Source organism: Halictus rubicundus, chromosome 18 (genome assembly GCF_050948215.1).
Source record: "Halictus rubicundus isolate RS-2024b chromosome 18, iyHalRubi1_principal, whole genome shotgun sequence".
In the NCBI taxonomy this organism is placed as follows: domain Eukaryota; kingdom Metazoa; phylum Arthropoda; class Insecta; order Hymenoptera; family Halictidae; genus Halictus; species Halictus rubicundus.
The window spans coordinates 2,389,035-2,406,716 of record NC_135166.1 but is presented as its reverse complement, the minus strand read 5'-3'; the positions used below and the strand labels follow the sequence as shown (position 1 = coordinate 2,406,716).

General features: G+C 43.1%; 1 protein-coding gene across 4 annotated transcripts in view; it reads left to right on the top strand.

Annotated features, from left to right (window-relative positions):
* LOC143363041 (uncharacterized) overlaps positions 1-17,682 on the top strand; it is a 382,608-nt gene that overhangs the window by 348,118 nt on the left and 16,808 nt on the right. For all 4 annotated transcript variants that reach the window (XM_076803646.1, XM_076803644.1, XM_076803647.1 and 1 more), the window contains exons 6-9: positions 7,078-7,239; positions 8,038-8,094; positions 12,984-13,050; positions 15,578-15,743. In XM_076803646.1, the coding sequence (XP_076659761.1) occupies positions 7,078-7,239; positions 8,038-8,094; positions 12,984-13,050; positions 15,578-15,743 (452 nt within the window). The remainder of the gene's footprint in view (positions 1-7,077; positions 7,240-8,037; positions 8,095-12,983; positions 13,051-15,577; positions 15,744-17,682) is intronic.

The window sequence follows — 17,682 nt, the reverse complement described above, 5'->3', positions numbered from 1 at the left end:
AATGCTTTTAATGAACGTGTTGAGAACCTTCAATTCGGCCGAACGAAATATTGGACAATACGAACGTGGAATTTGCAATTACACCACCCGCGGAGAGAATCCTTTCATTCCCAAAAAAATAAACAATTACACGACGATCATGGAAACACATTTTTACCGTCCCGTGTGTTACAGATTGCGAGTCTTGGAATAAAAATCTTCCGCGTCGATTTCAAGCTGCCGGAACCGAATGAAAATTGATTTAGCATCGTCGGACAGTGATCACGCTATTAACAGAATTCCGGTATCGGGAGACAAGCGCGTACAGGGAAGATCCGCGTGCCGAATAGAGAAGCTCGCGATCGCGGAGAAGCATGTTCTTGCGAGTAATCAATTTGTATCGGGCGGCGGCGGTATTCGGCGTTAAAAGTAAGCACGAACGCGTTCAAACGAACCGTCTAGACAGTCCGCAATCGATCAACCCCACTTCAGAGAAAAATCTCGGCGTGAAAACGACGTCGCGTGAACGCGCGTCGCATGCGTGCGAAATGGCACGGCGAACTTCGACACCGCGCGTAAAGAGTAACGCTCCAGGGAAGGGGGGGGGTGGTGGTTGCCGGAGTCGTGGAATATCTTTTTGACGGCGTTTCATCTGGCTGGATACATTTACTAATTAAAACAAGCCGGCTCGAAAAGTCTGGCGACTCCGGGCGTGCCCGGCTCTCTTGCTTAGACCGGCGGGTTGCGTTTACAACCTCGACGACGACGACGAGCATGAAGTCGACGACGATAGCGAGACTTTCGTCTGGACGCGGAAGTAGAAGACAGAAGCGTGCGCAGGAGGAAGCGGGGGAAACATGCCCCCGCTGAAAGCTGAATGGGGAGAACGCGAACGTTAGGGTGCGACAGGGACACGCAGCCTCTAAGATGAGACAGGTAGAGAAAGGGGAAGAGCACGCCGAGCGCTACAACGAGGGTGACATACTACATCGATCGCACCTGGAACGTCACCCTCCCCCTCTACCGTCGCGGTTTAGTCGCGCAAACCTTCTTCTTTTTGCTTATCGTCTACTTTTCCCTGCCCACCTCTGTGTTTCCTCAAACATCTACACCAGCCCGCGTCATAACTACCGAGACACCTGGGCTTCCTGAAAACACGGTAATGCCGCATCGATCCTCTCTAACGTGCCGCAATTTTCTTTTTTTTTTTTTTTTTTTCTAACCTCTCCGCACACAACATTTTCCCGTCCCGTTCAATCGTTGTTGATTTATTTCTCCGCGACTAGCAGATTTTTCTCGACTCGCCTACGTTCATTTGTTTGACACGTTGAATGCCCCACGTCACCCATATGTGTGGGTGACGGAATTATTTGTGCAGGTTTTAGAATGAATTTTTACGTTGATACATTCATTGTACTGAACTTGATTAGGATCTGTAACATGCAAGAAAGTTGGAGGATTGCTCGGTGTCATACTTTTACAATTTTTATGTCATTGACACTAGGTTCACGGAGCACTAGAAGTGAATATTTTACATCACTTTATGATAATAGGAAGAATGTGTGTTTTCAAGTTTTTTAGCCATTTTTTAGATAATATATACCTAAAGAAATAAATTTGTTGAGTAATTCGTAATAGAATCGTAAATTAAAAATATTAGAATCCGTCGTTTTGACGGGTCCCGTAACCCTAGTGTTAAATAACTTACTTCGATGCTATGGAATTTGTGGGGTTTTCAGTTTGCCGATCAAAGTGTTAATGTGCGTGCGAATTTGTTAGGAAATCTTCGTTTTTCTTCCGCGTCGCTTGTCCCCCCTCGATCGATACGGATTTCCCGAAACAGAAATGCCTGGACCTCGTGTGTGTACAGGGTGTTCCCTTTAAATCGGATATCTGAATTATTTTATTTGATTCTTGAAGGTCGTTTCAAGGTTTTCTAGGCCTTTCGAGTCGTACAGAACACAGGTTAATGTGCAAAAGCATGCCTATGACCTTGCAATGTCCTTGGAAGCGCGATTCTACTGCAATTTACGCTTCCACGAATCTGCTGCGGTTTTGAACCGAGTATAAATCGGTTTTGTAAATCAAACTCGCGTACATGTGCCCTAACGGTTTAGGCGTTCCTAGTGAAAATTCACAAAGAGTTATGTCAGCGTTTTAAAAAATTTGTTAACGGTAATATTGCACGATACGCGCGGAATAGTTGGAAGGTTTTGCATCGCGCGGAACGATTGTTAACAGCGAGTCGCAAAAATAGCCAGCCGGATTTTCTATGAAATTCTTTCGGAGAGGCTCAATGATTCATCGTTTTTTCGGTTTTTCGCCGGGTTTTCCCGAATGTAAATACCATCTGCGCGAAGAATAGCATTCGTTCCATAGGAGGGAACAGTTCGCAAACACGCGTTCCCAGTGCTTGGCTAAAAGTACCGACGCCGAAACGAACTGTGCACCAGAGCTGCACACAGATACTGAGAAAACTGCCTATGTTTATTCTATTACGTCCCGCAACTGCGGACCGAAAATAGTTAGGCGAGATCTTGTAACGGTGCTCTTGTATTTTTGTTTTTGATACCCGAATTCATCCCATAAAGTGAAAAGTAAAAATCTAACGCATCAATTTTTCCGGATGCTTACCTCTCCCCTTACAATCGATTGAGAAATGAATTTCCAACGAAGCGTGCAATTTTCCCGGCTTCAAAAATTCATTTTCAGCACGGTACATTTGAGCGCACATTTTTGAGTGCGAATCGAAACACGAGTTGAAGGTTAACCCTTTGCACTCGAAGCTATTTTAATTCCAAAATGAAACATTTCTTCCGACCTAGAATATTTCCCTCCTATATATTTTTTTTCATGTTATACATACGATAATAGTGCAACTTACTCGTACAATACCGACATGTTTAGTAATTTATTAAATACAAACAAATTTGATAATGTAAAAAATATTTTGAATAATGATACAGCAATTTTTAGTGGAATGCTAAGGGTTAACCATTGGAATTTTTCCATTGAAAGAACTGCCAAAAATTTGTGTACACGCAGGTCGACCCAAAAATTAATTGCAAGACGGATAGCGAGCTCGGTGCGGTTATGAACTTTTGGCCAGTGCCACGAAATCCAGTGGAAGAGTGCCGGATCAATAATATACGGTTAGCCGCCGGTTCATGCAAGGTGTTATCGAGGCGACAATGTGAAAGATGTCGCTATGGGAGCGAACCAGAAGCGATAAAATGAGACGCGTGCGACCCCGAGCGCGGCTGGGCGACCACATTGCACGCCCAATGAATATGAAACAGTCATTAGCGCGCCAATCCCGAATCACTTAAATACATGCGGCAGACAGTAGACGGAAAAGCCAGCGCGGCTGTTATTGGTGCGTCGAAACGCGGTTGCCTCCGGACAGACCCGAAGACTCCTAGGCAACAATCCTCTCTTTCTAAGCAAGAGATCTGAGCGCGATCATTTCCTTTCATCCGTGGAACCACGCTTTTCGAATTAACATGCAATTTTCTGTCACGTTTCTCTGAAACTTTAGAGGTTTAACGAGGTTCAACCAGGCTCTTCTCAGGTTTAAAAGTGACTCTTTTGCATTACTTTATCAAAGTAACAAGAACCTGCAGATTTTCAACAATACAGTGATATGTGTCGCCGAGGCCTCGATGATAAACGTCGCGGAATTATCGCCAGTAGTGCTACCACCACCATTTTGCTGAGAATGAAACGCGTGTTTAATTTCCTGTGGATTTTGAAGCACCGGTTATGAAAATTTGTTGAAAAATTTGGGAGAAACAGATTTCCAGGCACCGTTTCGGTATATCCTGGAGTTCCGTGTCCCCCGTGGAGAATTTGATTGCAGGGGCGTATCAATTCGGCGAGGTTCCCCCCGGCACTTAAATCGGAGACGGTTTTTCTGAAGGATAAAATCGCGGGTCCTGCTCGCGCGTTCCTCGAGAGTTTATTGGCCGGTTGCAGACCGCTGATAACACAAGCTTGTGCTAACACCGTAAAGCGTATCCCATCGTGGTTGCGCGGAGCCACGTTTCGATCATAAGCGACGAACGGCTCAAGAAGGCGATAGAAGCAGTTCCCAGGCGAAATGTATGCGGGCCCCCGATATTGCGGCTGATTAATCGTAACTGGAAAGTAGTTGTTACGTATTTATAGCGGGGGCCGACTTAATATTTTTGTGGTTCCATAAAGCTGCACCCTTTTACCTAGCGAACCACCGTCGCGGAGAAGTAATTTTCTATGTAACACCGACCCTTCACTTTTTTTCTCTCCCTCTCTCTCTCTCTCTCTCTCGATATTAATCAATGAAGACGTAAATTTGCATAAACGCGAGGCAGTGTAATCGCGGCGGCTACGAGCTTTATCGCGGAAGAGTTTTTACACAGTCGTTGCGAGTAATGCTAGTTATTAAATCCCCGAGCGACACGGGCGACCAAGTGGCTGTTTCGTTTTCCCCGGATACTTTCGTTTTATCTCGAGTATGGAAAATTGAAATAGTTGTGCGAGAAAGGACGTTGAAAGGAAATATTAATTTCATCGGCACCGAGACGGTGCTCTCGCCTATTATAAATGGTACAAATTCATCCATAACGGTCAATTAATTACAACCCTATTTTAAATTCCAATCATTCATCCCCTAGTGATTTATCTAGTATTTTTAAAACGGAGAAATTGTTCGAAAATCAATTGACGAAGAAAGGGCCCAGGATTAATTTGTGCGAATTAGGTTGCTTGCAAACGATTCTTATTTTGCGTAAAGATTACTTATAAAATAGTGCCACGAAGGCTCGAAACAATATCCTTGCAAAATTGCGGTTTTTCTTTTTCATTTCGAGAAGCAAGAATCTTCGAGCGGAGTGATGATTTCTGAGAATGAAATCGTGTTGGTTGCGACGGCTCGACGCTAGAAACGCGAAACGAAACCGCGAGCATAAATTATGTGGCGTACGTTGATCGCCTTAATTTATTACTGAATTACGTGCAATTTAAATGCCCCGCGTCGATCACGTGTACGTATGTAGCCCGGCCCCGGGAATCGATTCACGCTAACTGCCAGGCGATGCACGTGCATAAATTCATAATTGGAGTGTTGACCTGGAAAGAATGTTTCAGGAGAAATAAAGCGTCTCGAGCACCTTCCGAGGACTGGAAAACAAGGAAAACGAGAGTCACACCTTGCGCTGTAATTAAATGCATTCTCCAAAGTGTTTTCACGGAGGGAGAAAAATTGATCCAATTGTCAGATCTCGGGAAAGAATTATGCTACTGGTAATGATAACATTTACGAGTTCTATCATGAGTAATTCGTTGACTTTGATAGTCCCGATTTGTTTTCGAGGGATTCTAGTTTTGTGACGTAGAGTGGGGATAGAAATTGAAAAAAATTCTACAATTTTTAAATGTTCTGCAGAACGAAACGGAACAATGATTCTTCGTTGATTGTAATATGAAACACCATTAATTAAGTCAGCACAGTACCGCGAGGTCTTCTCGGTACAAAAGTCTGCAGTGCCAACGTTATTTCTGCTCCAATACGACGCACGTTCAACAAGTTTAACATTTCTCCATAAATATCTCTCTTCAATTTCAACTGTTCAAAGAGATTGTTGTCATGCTACAAAAGTTTGCCATTCGGAGGAACGTTTTCGCAATTCAACGCTCCCCGGCAACGATTTTAACATTTCCCCGGGAATAGTTCAGCTTCAACGGTGAAACGAGCGTGTATCCGGATTTTCAGTTGATCAGGGCGTGGTTGTAAATGAAGAAAAAGTTAATAAAAGAACCGGAAACCAGACGAGGCTCGATGCTCATCCGAAACTCCAGCTCCGGAGTTCATAGTGTTCCTATTAGGTTCGAAGGCTCGCAGCAGACATCTTCGACGTAAGACGCTTTCATCTAAGTGGCGTGATAACACTCGTGACTGGAATTCCGTTAAATATTTGGTGGAATATTGAGGGATGTGCGTTTCGCGTGGTTGTTGCTTTTCTAACTTCGTGCCGACGTCCGCGTGCCTCGAATACCACGCTGCAGAAAATTTTGGTTTAATGTCGTTCGAAAACCCGCAGCTACTCGCCGGACAGAATTTCGCAACGCGAGCTGCAGGTTGCTTCGCAATAACTATCGCAAATATATTGCCAACAAACAAGCTGGACGTATTTCTGACCGCGTGCAAAATTTCATAGAAACTTGGCTGACAATTTTCCAAATAACTGCTGATCTCAAAAAGTCATAAATTTCGGTAATACACTGATTTCTCTGTATATGTCGCCAAGGCCTCGATGATAAACGTCGCGGAATTGTACCTACTACCGCCTAGGTATACCCCGCGAGGGGCCACGAAGCTCGAAAAACCTCCTGCACGATACCTGTCACTGACAAGACCCGTGTTGTTGACATATATCGAGAATTCGCTGTGAATCTTTACAAAAATGAATTAAATCGTATGCACTGTAATTCACCGTGATTGCTACGTCGAAACGCAAGTGCAGGACGCAAGTGCAGGTGCAAAGGCTGAATTCAGAATTCAATTACTCGCTGACGGGAATACGCGTTCTCTATTTATACTAATTTGCCCCGTCCGTGTTTGGTTAACGCATCCTAATTCTGTTTCATCAACTCAATTATTTTGGAATCGTAACGAGGTTCGGGTCGAGGCGAAAACCCGGCCAAGGATGAAAATAAGTGTCAGGATTTGACAGAGATCAATTTTTGTTGCGACTTTTATCCGATGCTTGCATTTTCTTGCATCTACTTTTATTTTTCTTATTTTATTCGACGTTAATTAGACTGTGGACATTCACGCGTTTGTGCAGAAATCAGCGACCGAAGGGTGAAACAGAACGAATTCAGAGTACAGCAATTATTTTACATAATGTACAGTTTACGAGTCGAGCAATATGGCCGCCAGCCAGAAGGCTTGTTGCCGCGTGATTGAATGTTTGCAAAAGGAAATTCTGTTACTGTTGATCCCCGTCGCGTGCTACAACAATTACCGATGGATTCGAGAAAAGTTTTGCACAAAGCTCCACAGTCTAATTGCATCATCGTGCCGTACAGAAACGAATCGTTTGTATTTCCGTTTTACAGGTGGACACGCCGGACAGCGTGCTGCAGAGTGGACTGGGCTTAAGGAAGGACATGGGAAACACGATTCTACGATCAATGGTGGATCCCAAAGACTACGATCGATTAAGATGCCTCCAGATGAACGGCAGTCAGCCAAACAGCTTCGAGGAGACTATACACAGGGTACCGGAGTTCATTGCTAAATTAAAGTAAACATTATAGATCGCGTTCCGGATACGGGCAACATAGACGAATAAATATTGATGTATCTCAAAGCGTACGCCGTAGAATCTTGATTGTGTGTAGAATCTGGCCTTGCGTGTGTTCGGGTGATCGAACGACGAACGAATATTTCTTGGAGCCATGCATGCGCTCGCATTAATAACAATTTCATTATTTCCGAAACGTTCCTGACACAGGAATATAGATCAAATATTTTGTTTCTCTCGGAACGCCAGTATTTAGATTAATATAAATTAATAAATTATGTTCCGCGTCATTTTCCAAAATTAATAAAAAATGTCGAAATATTTAGTATTTAACACTAGAGACAGAGAGAGAGAGAGAGAGAGAGTAATATCCCATTTGTTAAATTATAGAATTTGCTGAACTTGTTGAAGCTTTGAGTAGCTTTTGTCGTTAACGCAAAAGTTGTCGTTTGGCCGCGCCGAATATGTTTAAATATTCACGGGGATTGGTTAAATCGATGAACCAGTGGCACACCACGTGGCCGTAGTTAATTAAAACTGCAGAGATTCCTGTGAACTCGCTTTATCGCAAGATCCACGACGGTTTCGGTTCTCTCCGCTTAAAAAAACAAAAGAAGTGAAAAAGTGAATTGGATGTGCCCGTCTCTACACATTCGTCTCGCGGTTTCCCGTGATTCACCGGAAACTGCTGACATATTGTTTACCGCCGTCGTCCCAGATGTTTGGTTGATACAATCCGATGGGTGTTTATACTTCTTTGTATTTGTTGCAGCTGAAGGTTCAAGAGGAACTGAGAAAGAAGGAGAGATTTCACCGGGAACACGAGGAGGTGAGTACAGTTCAAATTAAGGCTTATTAGCTTTTTGCAATTCGCTAATGAAATTCTCCGGGTCCCGCGGCCGAAAGAAGTGCAGGGAATATATTTATAAAAAATTCGACGATTCCGACGCGGCAAACAGAGGACGATTTAATTATCAATTGCACATTGTGTCGTGTCTTGAAATACGAAAGCTCGCTTAACAGTTATTTATCGCACGTGCGAATTACAACACCGGAAATGTTGGGAGAACCAAATTTTTACTGTTGACAATTCGGTAAACTTTAGTTCAAATAAATACGCTCCGTTATACCTTACGCTGTCATATGGCAAACAAGGGCAGGACATATCTGCGGTGATGTGTGTATGTAACGCATAGGCGTGCAAACATATTCCATCGAAATCAACTACAGCGAAGCGCGCGCATTGCATATTTACCTGATTCGACAGCGTGCATAAAATTCGCGATAAATCACATCAATTATCAAGGAATTATCACGCGAATTCCACAAAGCGTGGAATCTCTTTCGACATGGATATTTTCCTTTTCATTACTTCTCTTCGGGGGACCAGAAATTTTCAACTTTTCCAAACACGATCCTACAGATTTTTCGGAGAAAGTGCCAGAAAAGTGAGCTTTAATTTCGACACGCGGAAATTCAGTGTTCGAACACTAGGCATCGCGTTGTTACGATCGCATCGCGGGTCTTTACGAGCGCAGTAAATTATTCGCGAAGGTGTGGCGCGAGTGACAATTCCTTTTATCGTGGCGGGTAATCATGACAAGGAAAAACCTATCTCGATTAAACCAATCCGTGCCCCGGCTCGTTTATTTCCCTCCTTCAATTCCCCGGTGCATTCCCCGGATCATCGACAACCCCCTTTCTCGTCGTTCGACCAATATTGGCTCCGCGAGCCAATGGTTTTATCCGATACAATGATCCCCCACCCCCGCCCCTCGGATCAGCTCGACAAAATTCTCACAAGAAGGAAAATTTGCGTGTGCGCTATTACTTCGCTCCCGGTCCTCCCACGCTCTTCTTTTCGACAGTTGCTCTCTCTCTCTCTCTGCGTTTTTTTTTTTGGAGACTGTCTCGCACACCTCTTATTATGCAAAGCATCGAGAGATCAGTGCGATATCATCATAATCGTCAATGTGTACCGCGACATTACGCCGTGAATTTCTTATGCGCAATCGCAGGGCATCGCCGGCAGCGTTTATCTCCCCCTTCGTCTTCCCTCTTCTTCATCACTGTCCTGCTCTTCTTCCCCCCCTCCCCCGTTCCTCCCGATTTTTCTTTCCTCGTTTTTGTTTCGCCGCGAGTGCGTGTGCGCCTTCCGGAGCTGATTTTCGGTATCGCGAACCGCTAACCGGCTCCGATCCCTTTTCCGCTTCAACTTTCCGCTCGAGGCAGCGCGCGGCGCTCTAATCTGGAAATTAGGCGATATTCTGATCTCGTCTCGATGTTTTTCCTATCAGACTGCCACGACCGTTGCGAATTTTGCGGATCCCTTTCGCAAAATTTTTAGGGAGGAAATCGAAATTCTAATTCCCCTAAGGGATCAGGTACTGCGTCGGTATCGCCGTTCCAATTGAAAATCTAGGATTTTTTATTCGATCCCGTGGTCGCATTTCGGTCGGTTTCTCGCTCGTTTACGTGGAACGAGTTTCGAATTAACTCTCCCCGCGTGTGGGGGGAGAGGGGGTGGGAAGGGCGAACGATTCCGGGACGGTGCATGGGAACGGGCGAAAAAGTTGTGTTCCGGTCCTTTGAAAAAAATGTTAAGGGAGCCGAAAAGGTTCCATAAAAATTGGCCGAAACTACCTATTCGGACCGCAGGGTCTAGCCAGCGCGCGCGCGCTCATGCAGCAGCGAGACAGAAAAAAAGCCAGATGGAAATAAAGCGAACAGAGTTTCCTTTGAGTCTGCCGAGCAATATGTAAATAAAGGCCCCGGTATCCGTGTAAAAGTTTTAGTGTCACTTCCTCCTACGCGGGTTTACTGCTCCCCGGAGGGAAACCGCCCTTTCTTCTCCGGTTCTCCGCCTTCTATTCTCGCCGAGCTATCCCGGGCCCCGACTTCTCTTTTGCACAAGAAACTGCGGGATCATCCCACGGGCAACCACTTGACCATCTATCCCTCCCCCTCCCTCTTCCCGGTATCGTCGTTTCCCTTCTCCTCTGCCCTTCCCCCCACCCCACCCTACCTAACTCTGCCCTTCCCAAACCCGTCAGGGCGATTAATGTACGCAAGTTCCTCGCTTCTACATATTTATTAGTTATCTCCTGACAAATCGACGCGGAACCGACCGCGGAGATTAATGGGAAATATAATTATGATTCATTCGTGGCGGATAAACGCGCGCGAGTGCTGCCGTGTTGTGTGTGTTGTGCGCTCTCTCAATATTTGGACCAGTCAAAGTGACAAGCTTCGTGTGGTTTCTTCGCTGTTGTTCGGAGCACCGAGGATTATTCGGTGAGTCGATTTATTCGGGCATACACGAGATCCGTGCGTCAAATGTTTATTGTTAGTACGCAGTCGTGATAAAAATGTAGGTGGGTGTAGGTTAACACTAGGTTTACGGAGCACTAAAAGTGACTATTTTGCATAACTTTACGAAAATCGCAAGAACATGCTACCGAAATTTATAGCAATATTTTTCAAATAATATACACCCAAAGAAATAAATTTGCTAAATAGTTTCTCGTGTATGCATCCTTAGAACCTTGATCATTTTAAATTGAAAATATTAGAACACGCCATTTTGACGGGTCCCGTAAACATAGTGTTAAAACGGCGGAAATATTAGGGCTTGGATTATTTTATAAAAATATTCAGCCGGATTCTTAACAGCTTTTATTACGACGTATGTTCCAAGGAATAAATGTGTTAAATAAATCTCCTATAAATGCATTGTTACCATCACAATAAATTAAAGCATGTGGAACCCCTCACTTTGACAGGTCTCGTAAATCTAGTATTAAATAATACTGTTATATCATTTTTCAATGTTCTTTTCATATTATCTTAATTTGGTGGGTTCCCCCATGACCCCACAAAAATTTCTGTACAATTGTTTCAAGTACTTCGCAACAATTCTTAAAACTATACTGGCAAATTTATTCGGAATTTTGGAAAAACCGCAGTGCGCTACTTCGTGGTCTGAGTAAACATAATACCAGCTCAAAACAGTGTCTATAACTTCTTTAATTATTTTCACAATTTTGCACTCGATCTGCTCGTTACCATAAATGCACAAAATCTGCAGTTATGAAAGTTGATCGGAAATGTTGTTCCTGTAAATATCGAAAATCCACAACCTCCAAGCGGCGTGCTCAACTTGAGACGCATGCCTCGCAATTTTGTTAGGTTTTCCCAATTTTTTTTTTTACGGAAAAAAGGACAGAAGTTTCTCGACGAACGAGAGAGTGCACGTTCGCATGCGAAAACGAAACCTCTTCGGTAATACAAAATGTCCTGCTCCTCCCGGTCCCTGCCGGCTTGTTTACCGCTCTTTATGAGTTTTAATTGAACTTCCGAGACAGACGCGGAGGGGACGAGGAAAATCAATTGAGAGTTTTCTAAAGTTGGCCGCGTGCTGTCCACAAGTATGCATTATAAGGACATTGAACAACGAGAGCCTCTCATCCGAGTCCACCCAGGGTCCTTCTCGCCTTGAGTGGTCTCGTGGAGCTTGTCATCGAAAATGCTCGAATACTTTCCCAAAAAAAATGCCACTTGACATTTTTCGATCGCATCTCCTCGAGAGACTCGTGCGGACAACCCTGCGTCTAGATTTTAAACTTTCAACAATTACAACTGTTCATATACATGCACTCCTAATCAGCTATTATAACTTTGGGTACCTCTTGGTAATTTAAAAGATACAACGTAGCAAATTCATCAGTAGGGACGCCCATTACTGTGGGGGTACCATTTCTGTGCCTATATTACACTTATTTTCGAGAAAGAGATATTAAATTTTTGTCGTTAATATCGGTTAATATTATATATTTCTGTGGGGCTACCAATTACTGTGCCTATATTACACTTATTTTCAAGAAAGAGATATTAAATTTTTGTCGTTAATATCAGTTAATGTTATATATTTCTGTGGGGGTGCCAATTACTGTGCCTATATTAGACTTATTTTCAAGAAAGACATATTAAATTTTTGTCGTTAATATCAGTTAATATTATATATTTCTGTGGGGGTACCAATTACTGTGCCTATATTACACTTATTTTCAAGAAAGAGATATTAAATTTTGATCATTAATATCAGTGTTAATATTATATATTTCTGTGGGGGTAGCAATTACTGTGCCTACATTACTCACACTTATTTTCAAAAAGGAGATATTAAATTTCTGTCATTAAACCCAGTAAATATTATATATCACTTTTTTAATATTTGATTTGCTTTAAAAATAAGTGTAATTTTAATATAGTGACATTGATACCCCCACAGTAATAGGGTCCCTTACCCTAGTCGCTATGGTTTCTATAAATAAAATTCTATATCTAAGGCTTAAAGGAAATTAATAATTTTGATATGACAGCGTAAGGGGTTAAACAACGACCAAGTTCCAGTGACCGATTTTCGTCGTAAAAATTTTGTGCGATGATCGTTATTTTTGATCCGTGGAAAATTCCCCTTAGCTACGGGGGGGGGGGGGGGTCTGGTGCAGCGTGGTAGTTAAACACATGTCGCTCATTAAATTCCTTATCTCGGGCCGCGTGAACAAACCCAGTTTGCCAAAGTAATTGGATCGGCGAATTTTCTGAACGTGCGAGCGGCGGCGAGGACGGCGTCGCGACGGCACACTGTCCCCGATTAATGTACGGTTTAATCGAGTTATCGAAGAAACGTTCATTCCCATGATTGTTCTGTTTCAGATACTGAGGGACATTCGGCAGGGGCTAATGCAACTTGGACGGGACGGGCGAGGTCAGCTCCCTGGAGGCGAGTACATCAAGGAGCAACCTCCAGCTAGTTGTCGCCTTGTCTACCCAGAGACCATCTCCTCGAACTCGCTGTGTCATGTCCTTGGTCCTGTTTCTCTCTCTGTGTGTGTGTGTGTGTGTGTGTGTGTGTGTGTGTGTGTGTGTGCGACGCTCCTGTCGCAATACATAGGCGTGACCACCTTCGGCAAAAGCTGCACGCGCGACACCAGAATCGAAATCACGAATGCTTGACACTTTGTGCACGCTTCAGCACATCCTCTGCACAAACCGACTTCGAAGAGAACACCCTGTAGGATTTAACAGGACTATTATTTCTAGATGATTATTTGTCCACGATTCCGCCAAATTCGCGAAATACAGTGATTTCTCGATATATGTCGCCTAGGTTTGGATCGTAAAGGTCGCGGAATTATGCCTACTACCGCGGTGTATACGCCGTGGCTTGCGTATGTCTCCTGGACGATACATGTCGCCGGCAAGATCCGTGTCGTTGACATATATCGGGAATTCACTGTATCTCGAATCTTAGCTTATGGGTTTTTGGTTTGCTGAGTAAATTGCTAAAACTTGTTCGATAAGGTTCAAGCCCTTATTGAAGTCGAGGAAGTTAGGGCCTTTGAGAGGAGAACGACACTCCGGGCAGACCTTGTTGGATTGGTTTAGGATCGTTGAAGTCTGCTGCCCACGTTGACAGCGAGTCGATAAAGATATAATTTATGTAACACGTGCGAGCTTCAAGTTTCATTTTGCACGCCCACTTTGAGGCTACAGTCTGATAATTTTCAGTCGCACGTTGTGCAGATCGTCATTTTGAGAGCGAGGATATAGATTTTTCTTTTGTTTTGTAGAATTGTCCACAAGACGAGAAGAAACAATTTGTCAACAAGACAACAAGTGACAAGGACTTAACAACAAGTGGTCAAGTGACAAGTGGTCTTTTGTTGTCCATAGTATTATGTTTTAGATCGTTGCTTAGACTGTAGATACTCGTAGATGATTGCATTTGGGGCACCGCTGATTTAGATCTCGGATTAAACGCCCGGACTCCTCAAAGTAGATAGAACAAGACGCGCGAGAGTTGTGTAGATCCAGAATCTCGTGTACACACTTGAAATAGTTACCGTTTCTCAACAAATAGTGGAAACTCTAAATTGTGTTTACTGCTCTCTAGGCAATCCTTCGATTAACCTAGTCGGCATGATGCAGGAGCGTCGGAATGTAATCGAGCTCGATGAATCGGCCAGGAAAAATCGTAGATCAAGTTTTCAGCGTTATTTCTTCATCGCATACAAATAACAACCTTATACTAATGCGTAGGTGAAGTAGTATCACGGTGGTTTCATAGAAAAATTGTTCAACACAGACATTTACAAAATTTTCTGCCGAAAAGCGTCTCCAGTTTTGCGGTCGCATGGTGCAAAAATATCTCGGTTAAAAATGGACCAAGAATAAGCTCGAGTAGGTCCAAGTATATTGTGTTTTTTAACACTAGATTTACGGGACCCGTCAAAATGACGAATTCTAATATTTTTAAATTGCGAACATTGAGATTGTAGAAATGCATCCACGAGCAATTATTTAATAAATTGATTTCTTTGGGTATATATTATTAAAAAAAGAAATGGCTACAAATTTTGATCGATACATTCATGTTATTTTTATGAAGTAATGTAAAATAGTCGTGTTTAGTGCTCCGGTAAACCTAGTGTTAAGTTGACACGGTTCGAGTGTCGACGATTTTTCGAGAACGGGAGATTGTGGTTGAGATTCTTTTGTCAGGACACTTTTGGTACAGTTTGTGCATCGTCATAAGAGTAAACGAACATTGCCGAGAATGATCTTCTGGGCGGCCTTTGAATTTGGTATTGCCGATTTATCACCGACTCCGGGGCGGCTTTATTTGCTATCGCGTTGCCGGGGAAAGGCAGTAACCGCGGTGTACGAAGCCCTCTGCCGTATACTGGCTAATCTCGTTATCGTCAACAGCCGTCGACTGCTTTCTCCGCGCCTCTCCCCTCCCCTCGCCTTTCCTCTTTCTTTCTTTCTCTTTTTTTCTCTCTCGCGCGCCCACACGCACGTGCGTGATCCTCAGACAGTTAATTTCGCTCACTTGTCAGTCTTTCTCGCCAGGCAGCGGTGGCGCGGCTCCGGGGTCTTCTCCCGTCTCAAATTACCTCGCATTAGCAGCACCGCGCGCCGTCTTAAGGGGTCATGCTTAGTTAACAATCTGAAAAAAACCCGGTCCCTCTGGACGCTTTTTTCCCGAAGGAAATAAATGGAGCTTCTTTTCTCGAACAACTACTTTGTTTAAAAGCCACGCACGTTGCACGCCGCTCTCGCGGTAATTTGTTCACCGCCGAGGTCTTCGGGAACAGAGTAACACAGCCTCTCACCGAGTTCCCCAGGATCCCGTTAATTACCGGGTGAAATTTGTAAAATGGTTTCAACGCGTTTCGAAGCGTTCCGGAATGAATTTGAACGGCTGCCAAAAACCACTCTGATCGAAGTTGTTCTTCCGTTTCCAGATGACACGTACATGTACGACGAAGACGCACGATGCGGGGGCGGATTAGGTCCAGGCCCTGGAGGTCAACACTGGTACGACGAGCCCCCGTACGAGTCGGACCCTGAAGATTTCCTCATGGGAGCGAGCGGCGGTGGTGTACCGACTGCGACCATTCAGAACGGAAGGTGAAATCATGTTACTTTCTGCCCGAGAAGTAATCCTCGGTAGTGCAGCACAAAATTACAAGCTTAGACATTAACCGAGGACAACTAAACTTTAACTGCTCTCTCGATAAATAACACTGTCCAACACCAAAAAAATTTTGCAATACCTGTTGGGTGACTCTTATACACTTTGTCATCCTTAAACCGAATCTGAAAGTAGAATTGCTCGATAAAATGCCCGATTTTGATACGAAACGACGTGTTACGCAAAAACTAAATACGCGAGAAAGTTCCACAATGAAATGTGAATATAACTCGTATTTTTATAATCTTTTGTAATGATTGGCACCCAAAAAGACAAAAAAAATGTATTTAAGGGCCCGGAGCGCCAAAAGTAGAGTAACTACATTACTGACAAAATATGGTTTTACGGGGATCAAGTTTTCGTCCTTAAAAAGGAATATTTTGTCGCTGGTAAAGGGCTCATTCGAAAGAGGAAGGTTCAATCTAATGCGGGCTGGTCATGAGCTGACGAGATTATGGAGATATTTAGAAATATGAGCGTTAGAATTAGGCCAAACATTGACGATGCACGTGCCGTGGAATTCAAGCATTTTTATGCCATTGGATGAGTTTTCTGGATGATGTCGAGACCAGCCCGCATTAGAAAATATCTCCAGCTACAAATTGAGCTATAATTTGTCTTGATTCTGTTGCGAAATAAAGGCGAAAACTTGTTTCCCGTTTCGGCATGGCTTTCTAGCGTCAGAATTCATGATATCGATAATATAGAGCAAAAAATGTGACAAGTTTAGTTGAGCTGGAGCTCATCAGGTGGCGCCTAAGTAGAAGGACTGTCGAAGTAGGATTGGAGGAAACTGCAAGCGTAGATTGTGGTTATGTTCGACGCCTATTCGCTCATCGGCAACGTGCGTCTGTATATGTGTGTATATGTATATAATTTTCCTATACATGCAAATACTCCGCTAGTTTGATGTTTCGGACTCATGCAAGCAATGTGCAGTTGTCCATATACGCATATAGCATAGTCGTAGCTGTAGCTTCATGTATCATATGAAATTGCGATCACATTTGTATACCGATGAGCTTACATACAGTACCACATTATACAAAAGAGAAAAGGAAATTGTTAACCCTTTGCACTCGAATGGTGACTCTGAACCACCACTAGAAATTGTTGTGGCATTATTTCAAAGAAATTACAACAAATATTACAATGTATTTGTTACATTCAAAAATTTGAATTGAACAGATTACTAAACATTTAAATATTATATGTGGAAATCGGATCAGTTTCGTATGAATAAAATGAAAAAATTCGACCTTAGCCCAGAACTCACACAAAACATCCTTGCTTCGGTCGATTGTACGAGAACTTGTGTGCAGCAAGCTTGTACTTGATAGAATTTGTAATCGTCAATTAAATGTGATGCTAATTGTATCATGTTCGGTGTAATTTTTATCAGAAAAGAAAAGAGCTTATTCCGATGAAAATGAGTCCAAACACGACATCATTTGAACTATCTTCAATGAGATTGTAATTTTTATCGTAACATTACGTATCAATGAAAATTGTTCGATTACACTCGAATTTGAACTCATTTTCATCAGGAAAATCCCATCAATTCACTCGTCACAATTTCATGAAGGTATATTGAAAAATCTAAAAGTTTAAACTTTCATTCGTGCGCGATTCTTTATCTGCTTACATTGTATGCCGTTTGTCAGTCGTTGGGTCTTTGAAGTTCCGAGCTCGTCGGACCTCGCCACCGTTTATTCGAGCTGGCAAAAGTTATTCGAAGATTTATTCGAAGCCTTCGAATAAAAGATACAGATCAAACATGGAAATATTATTCGAAGTTCGAATAAATCCGCTTCGAATAAAAAAAATTATCTTTATTCGTCGGATAAATTCTCGTCGAATAAAATTATTTGTTCG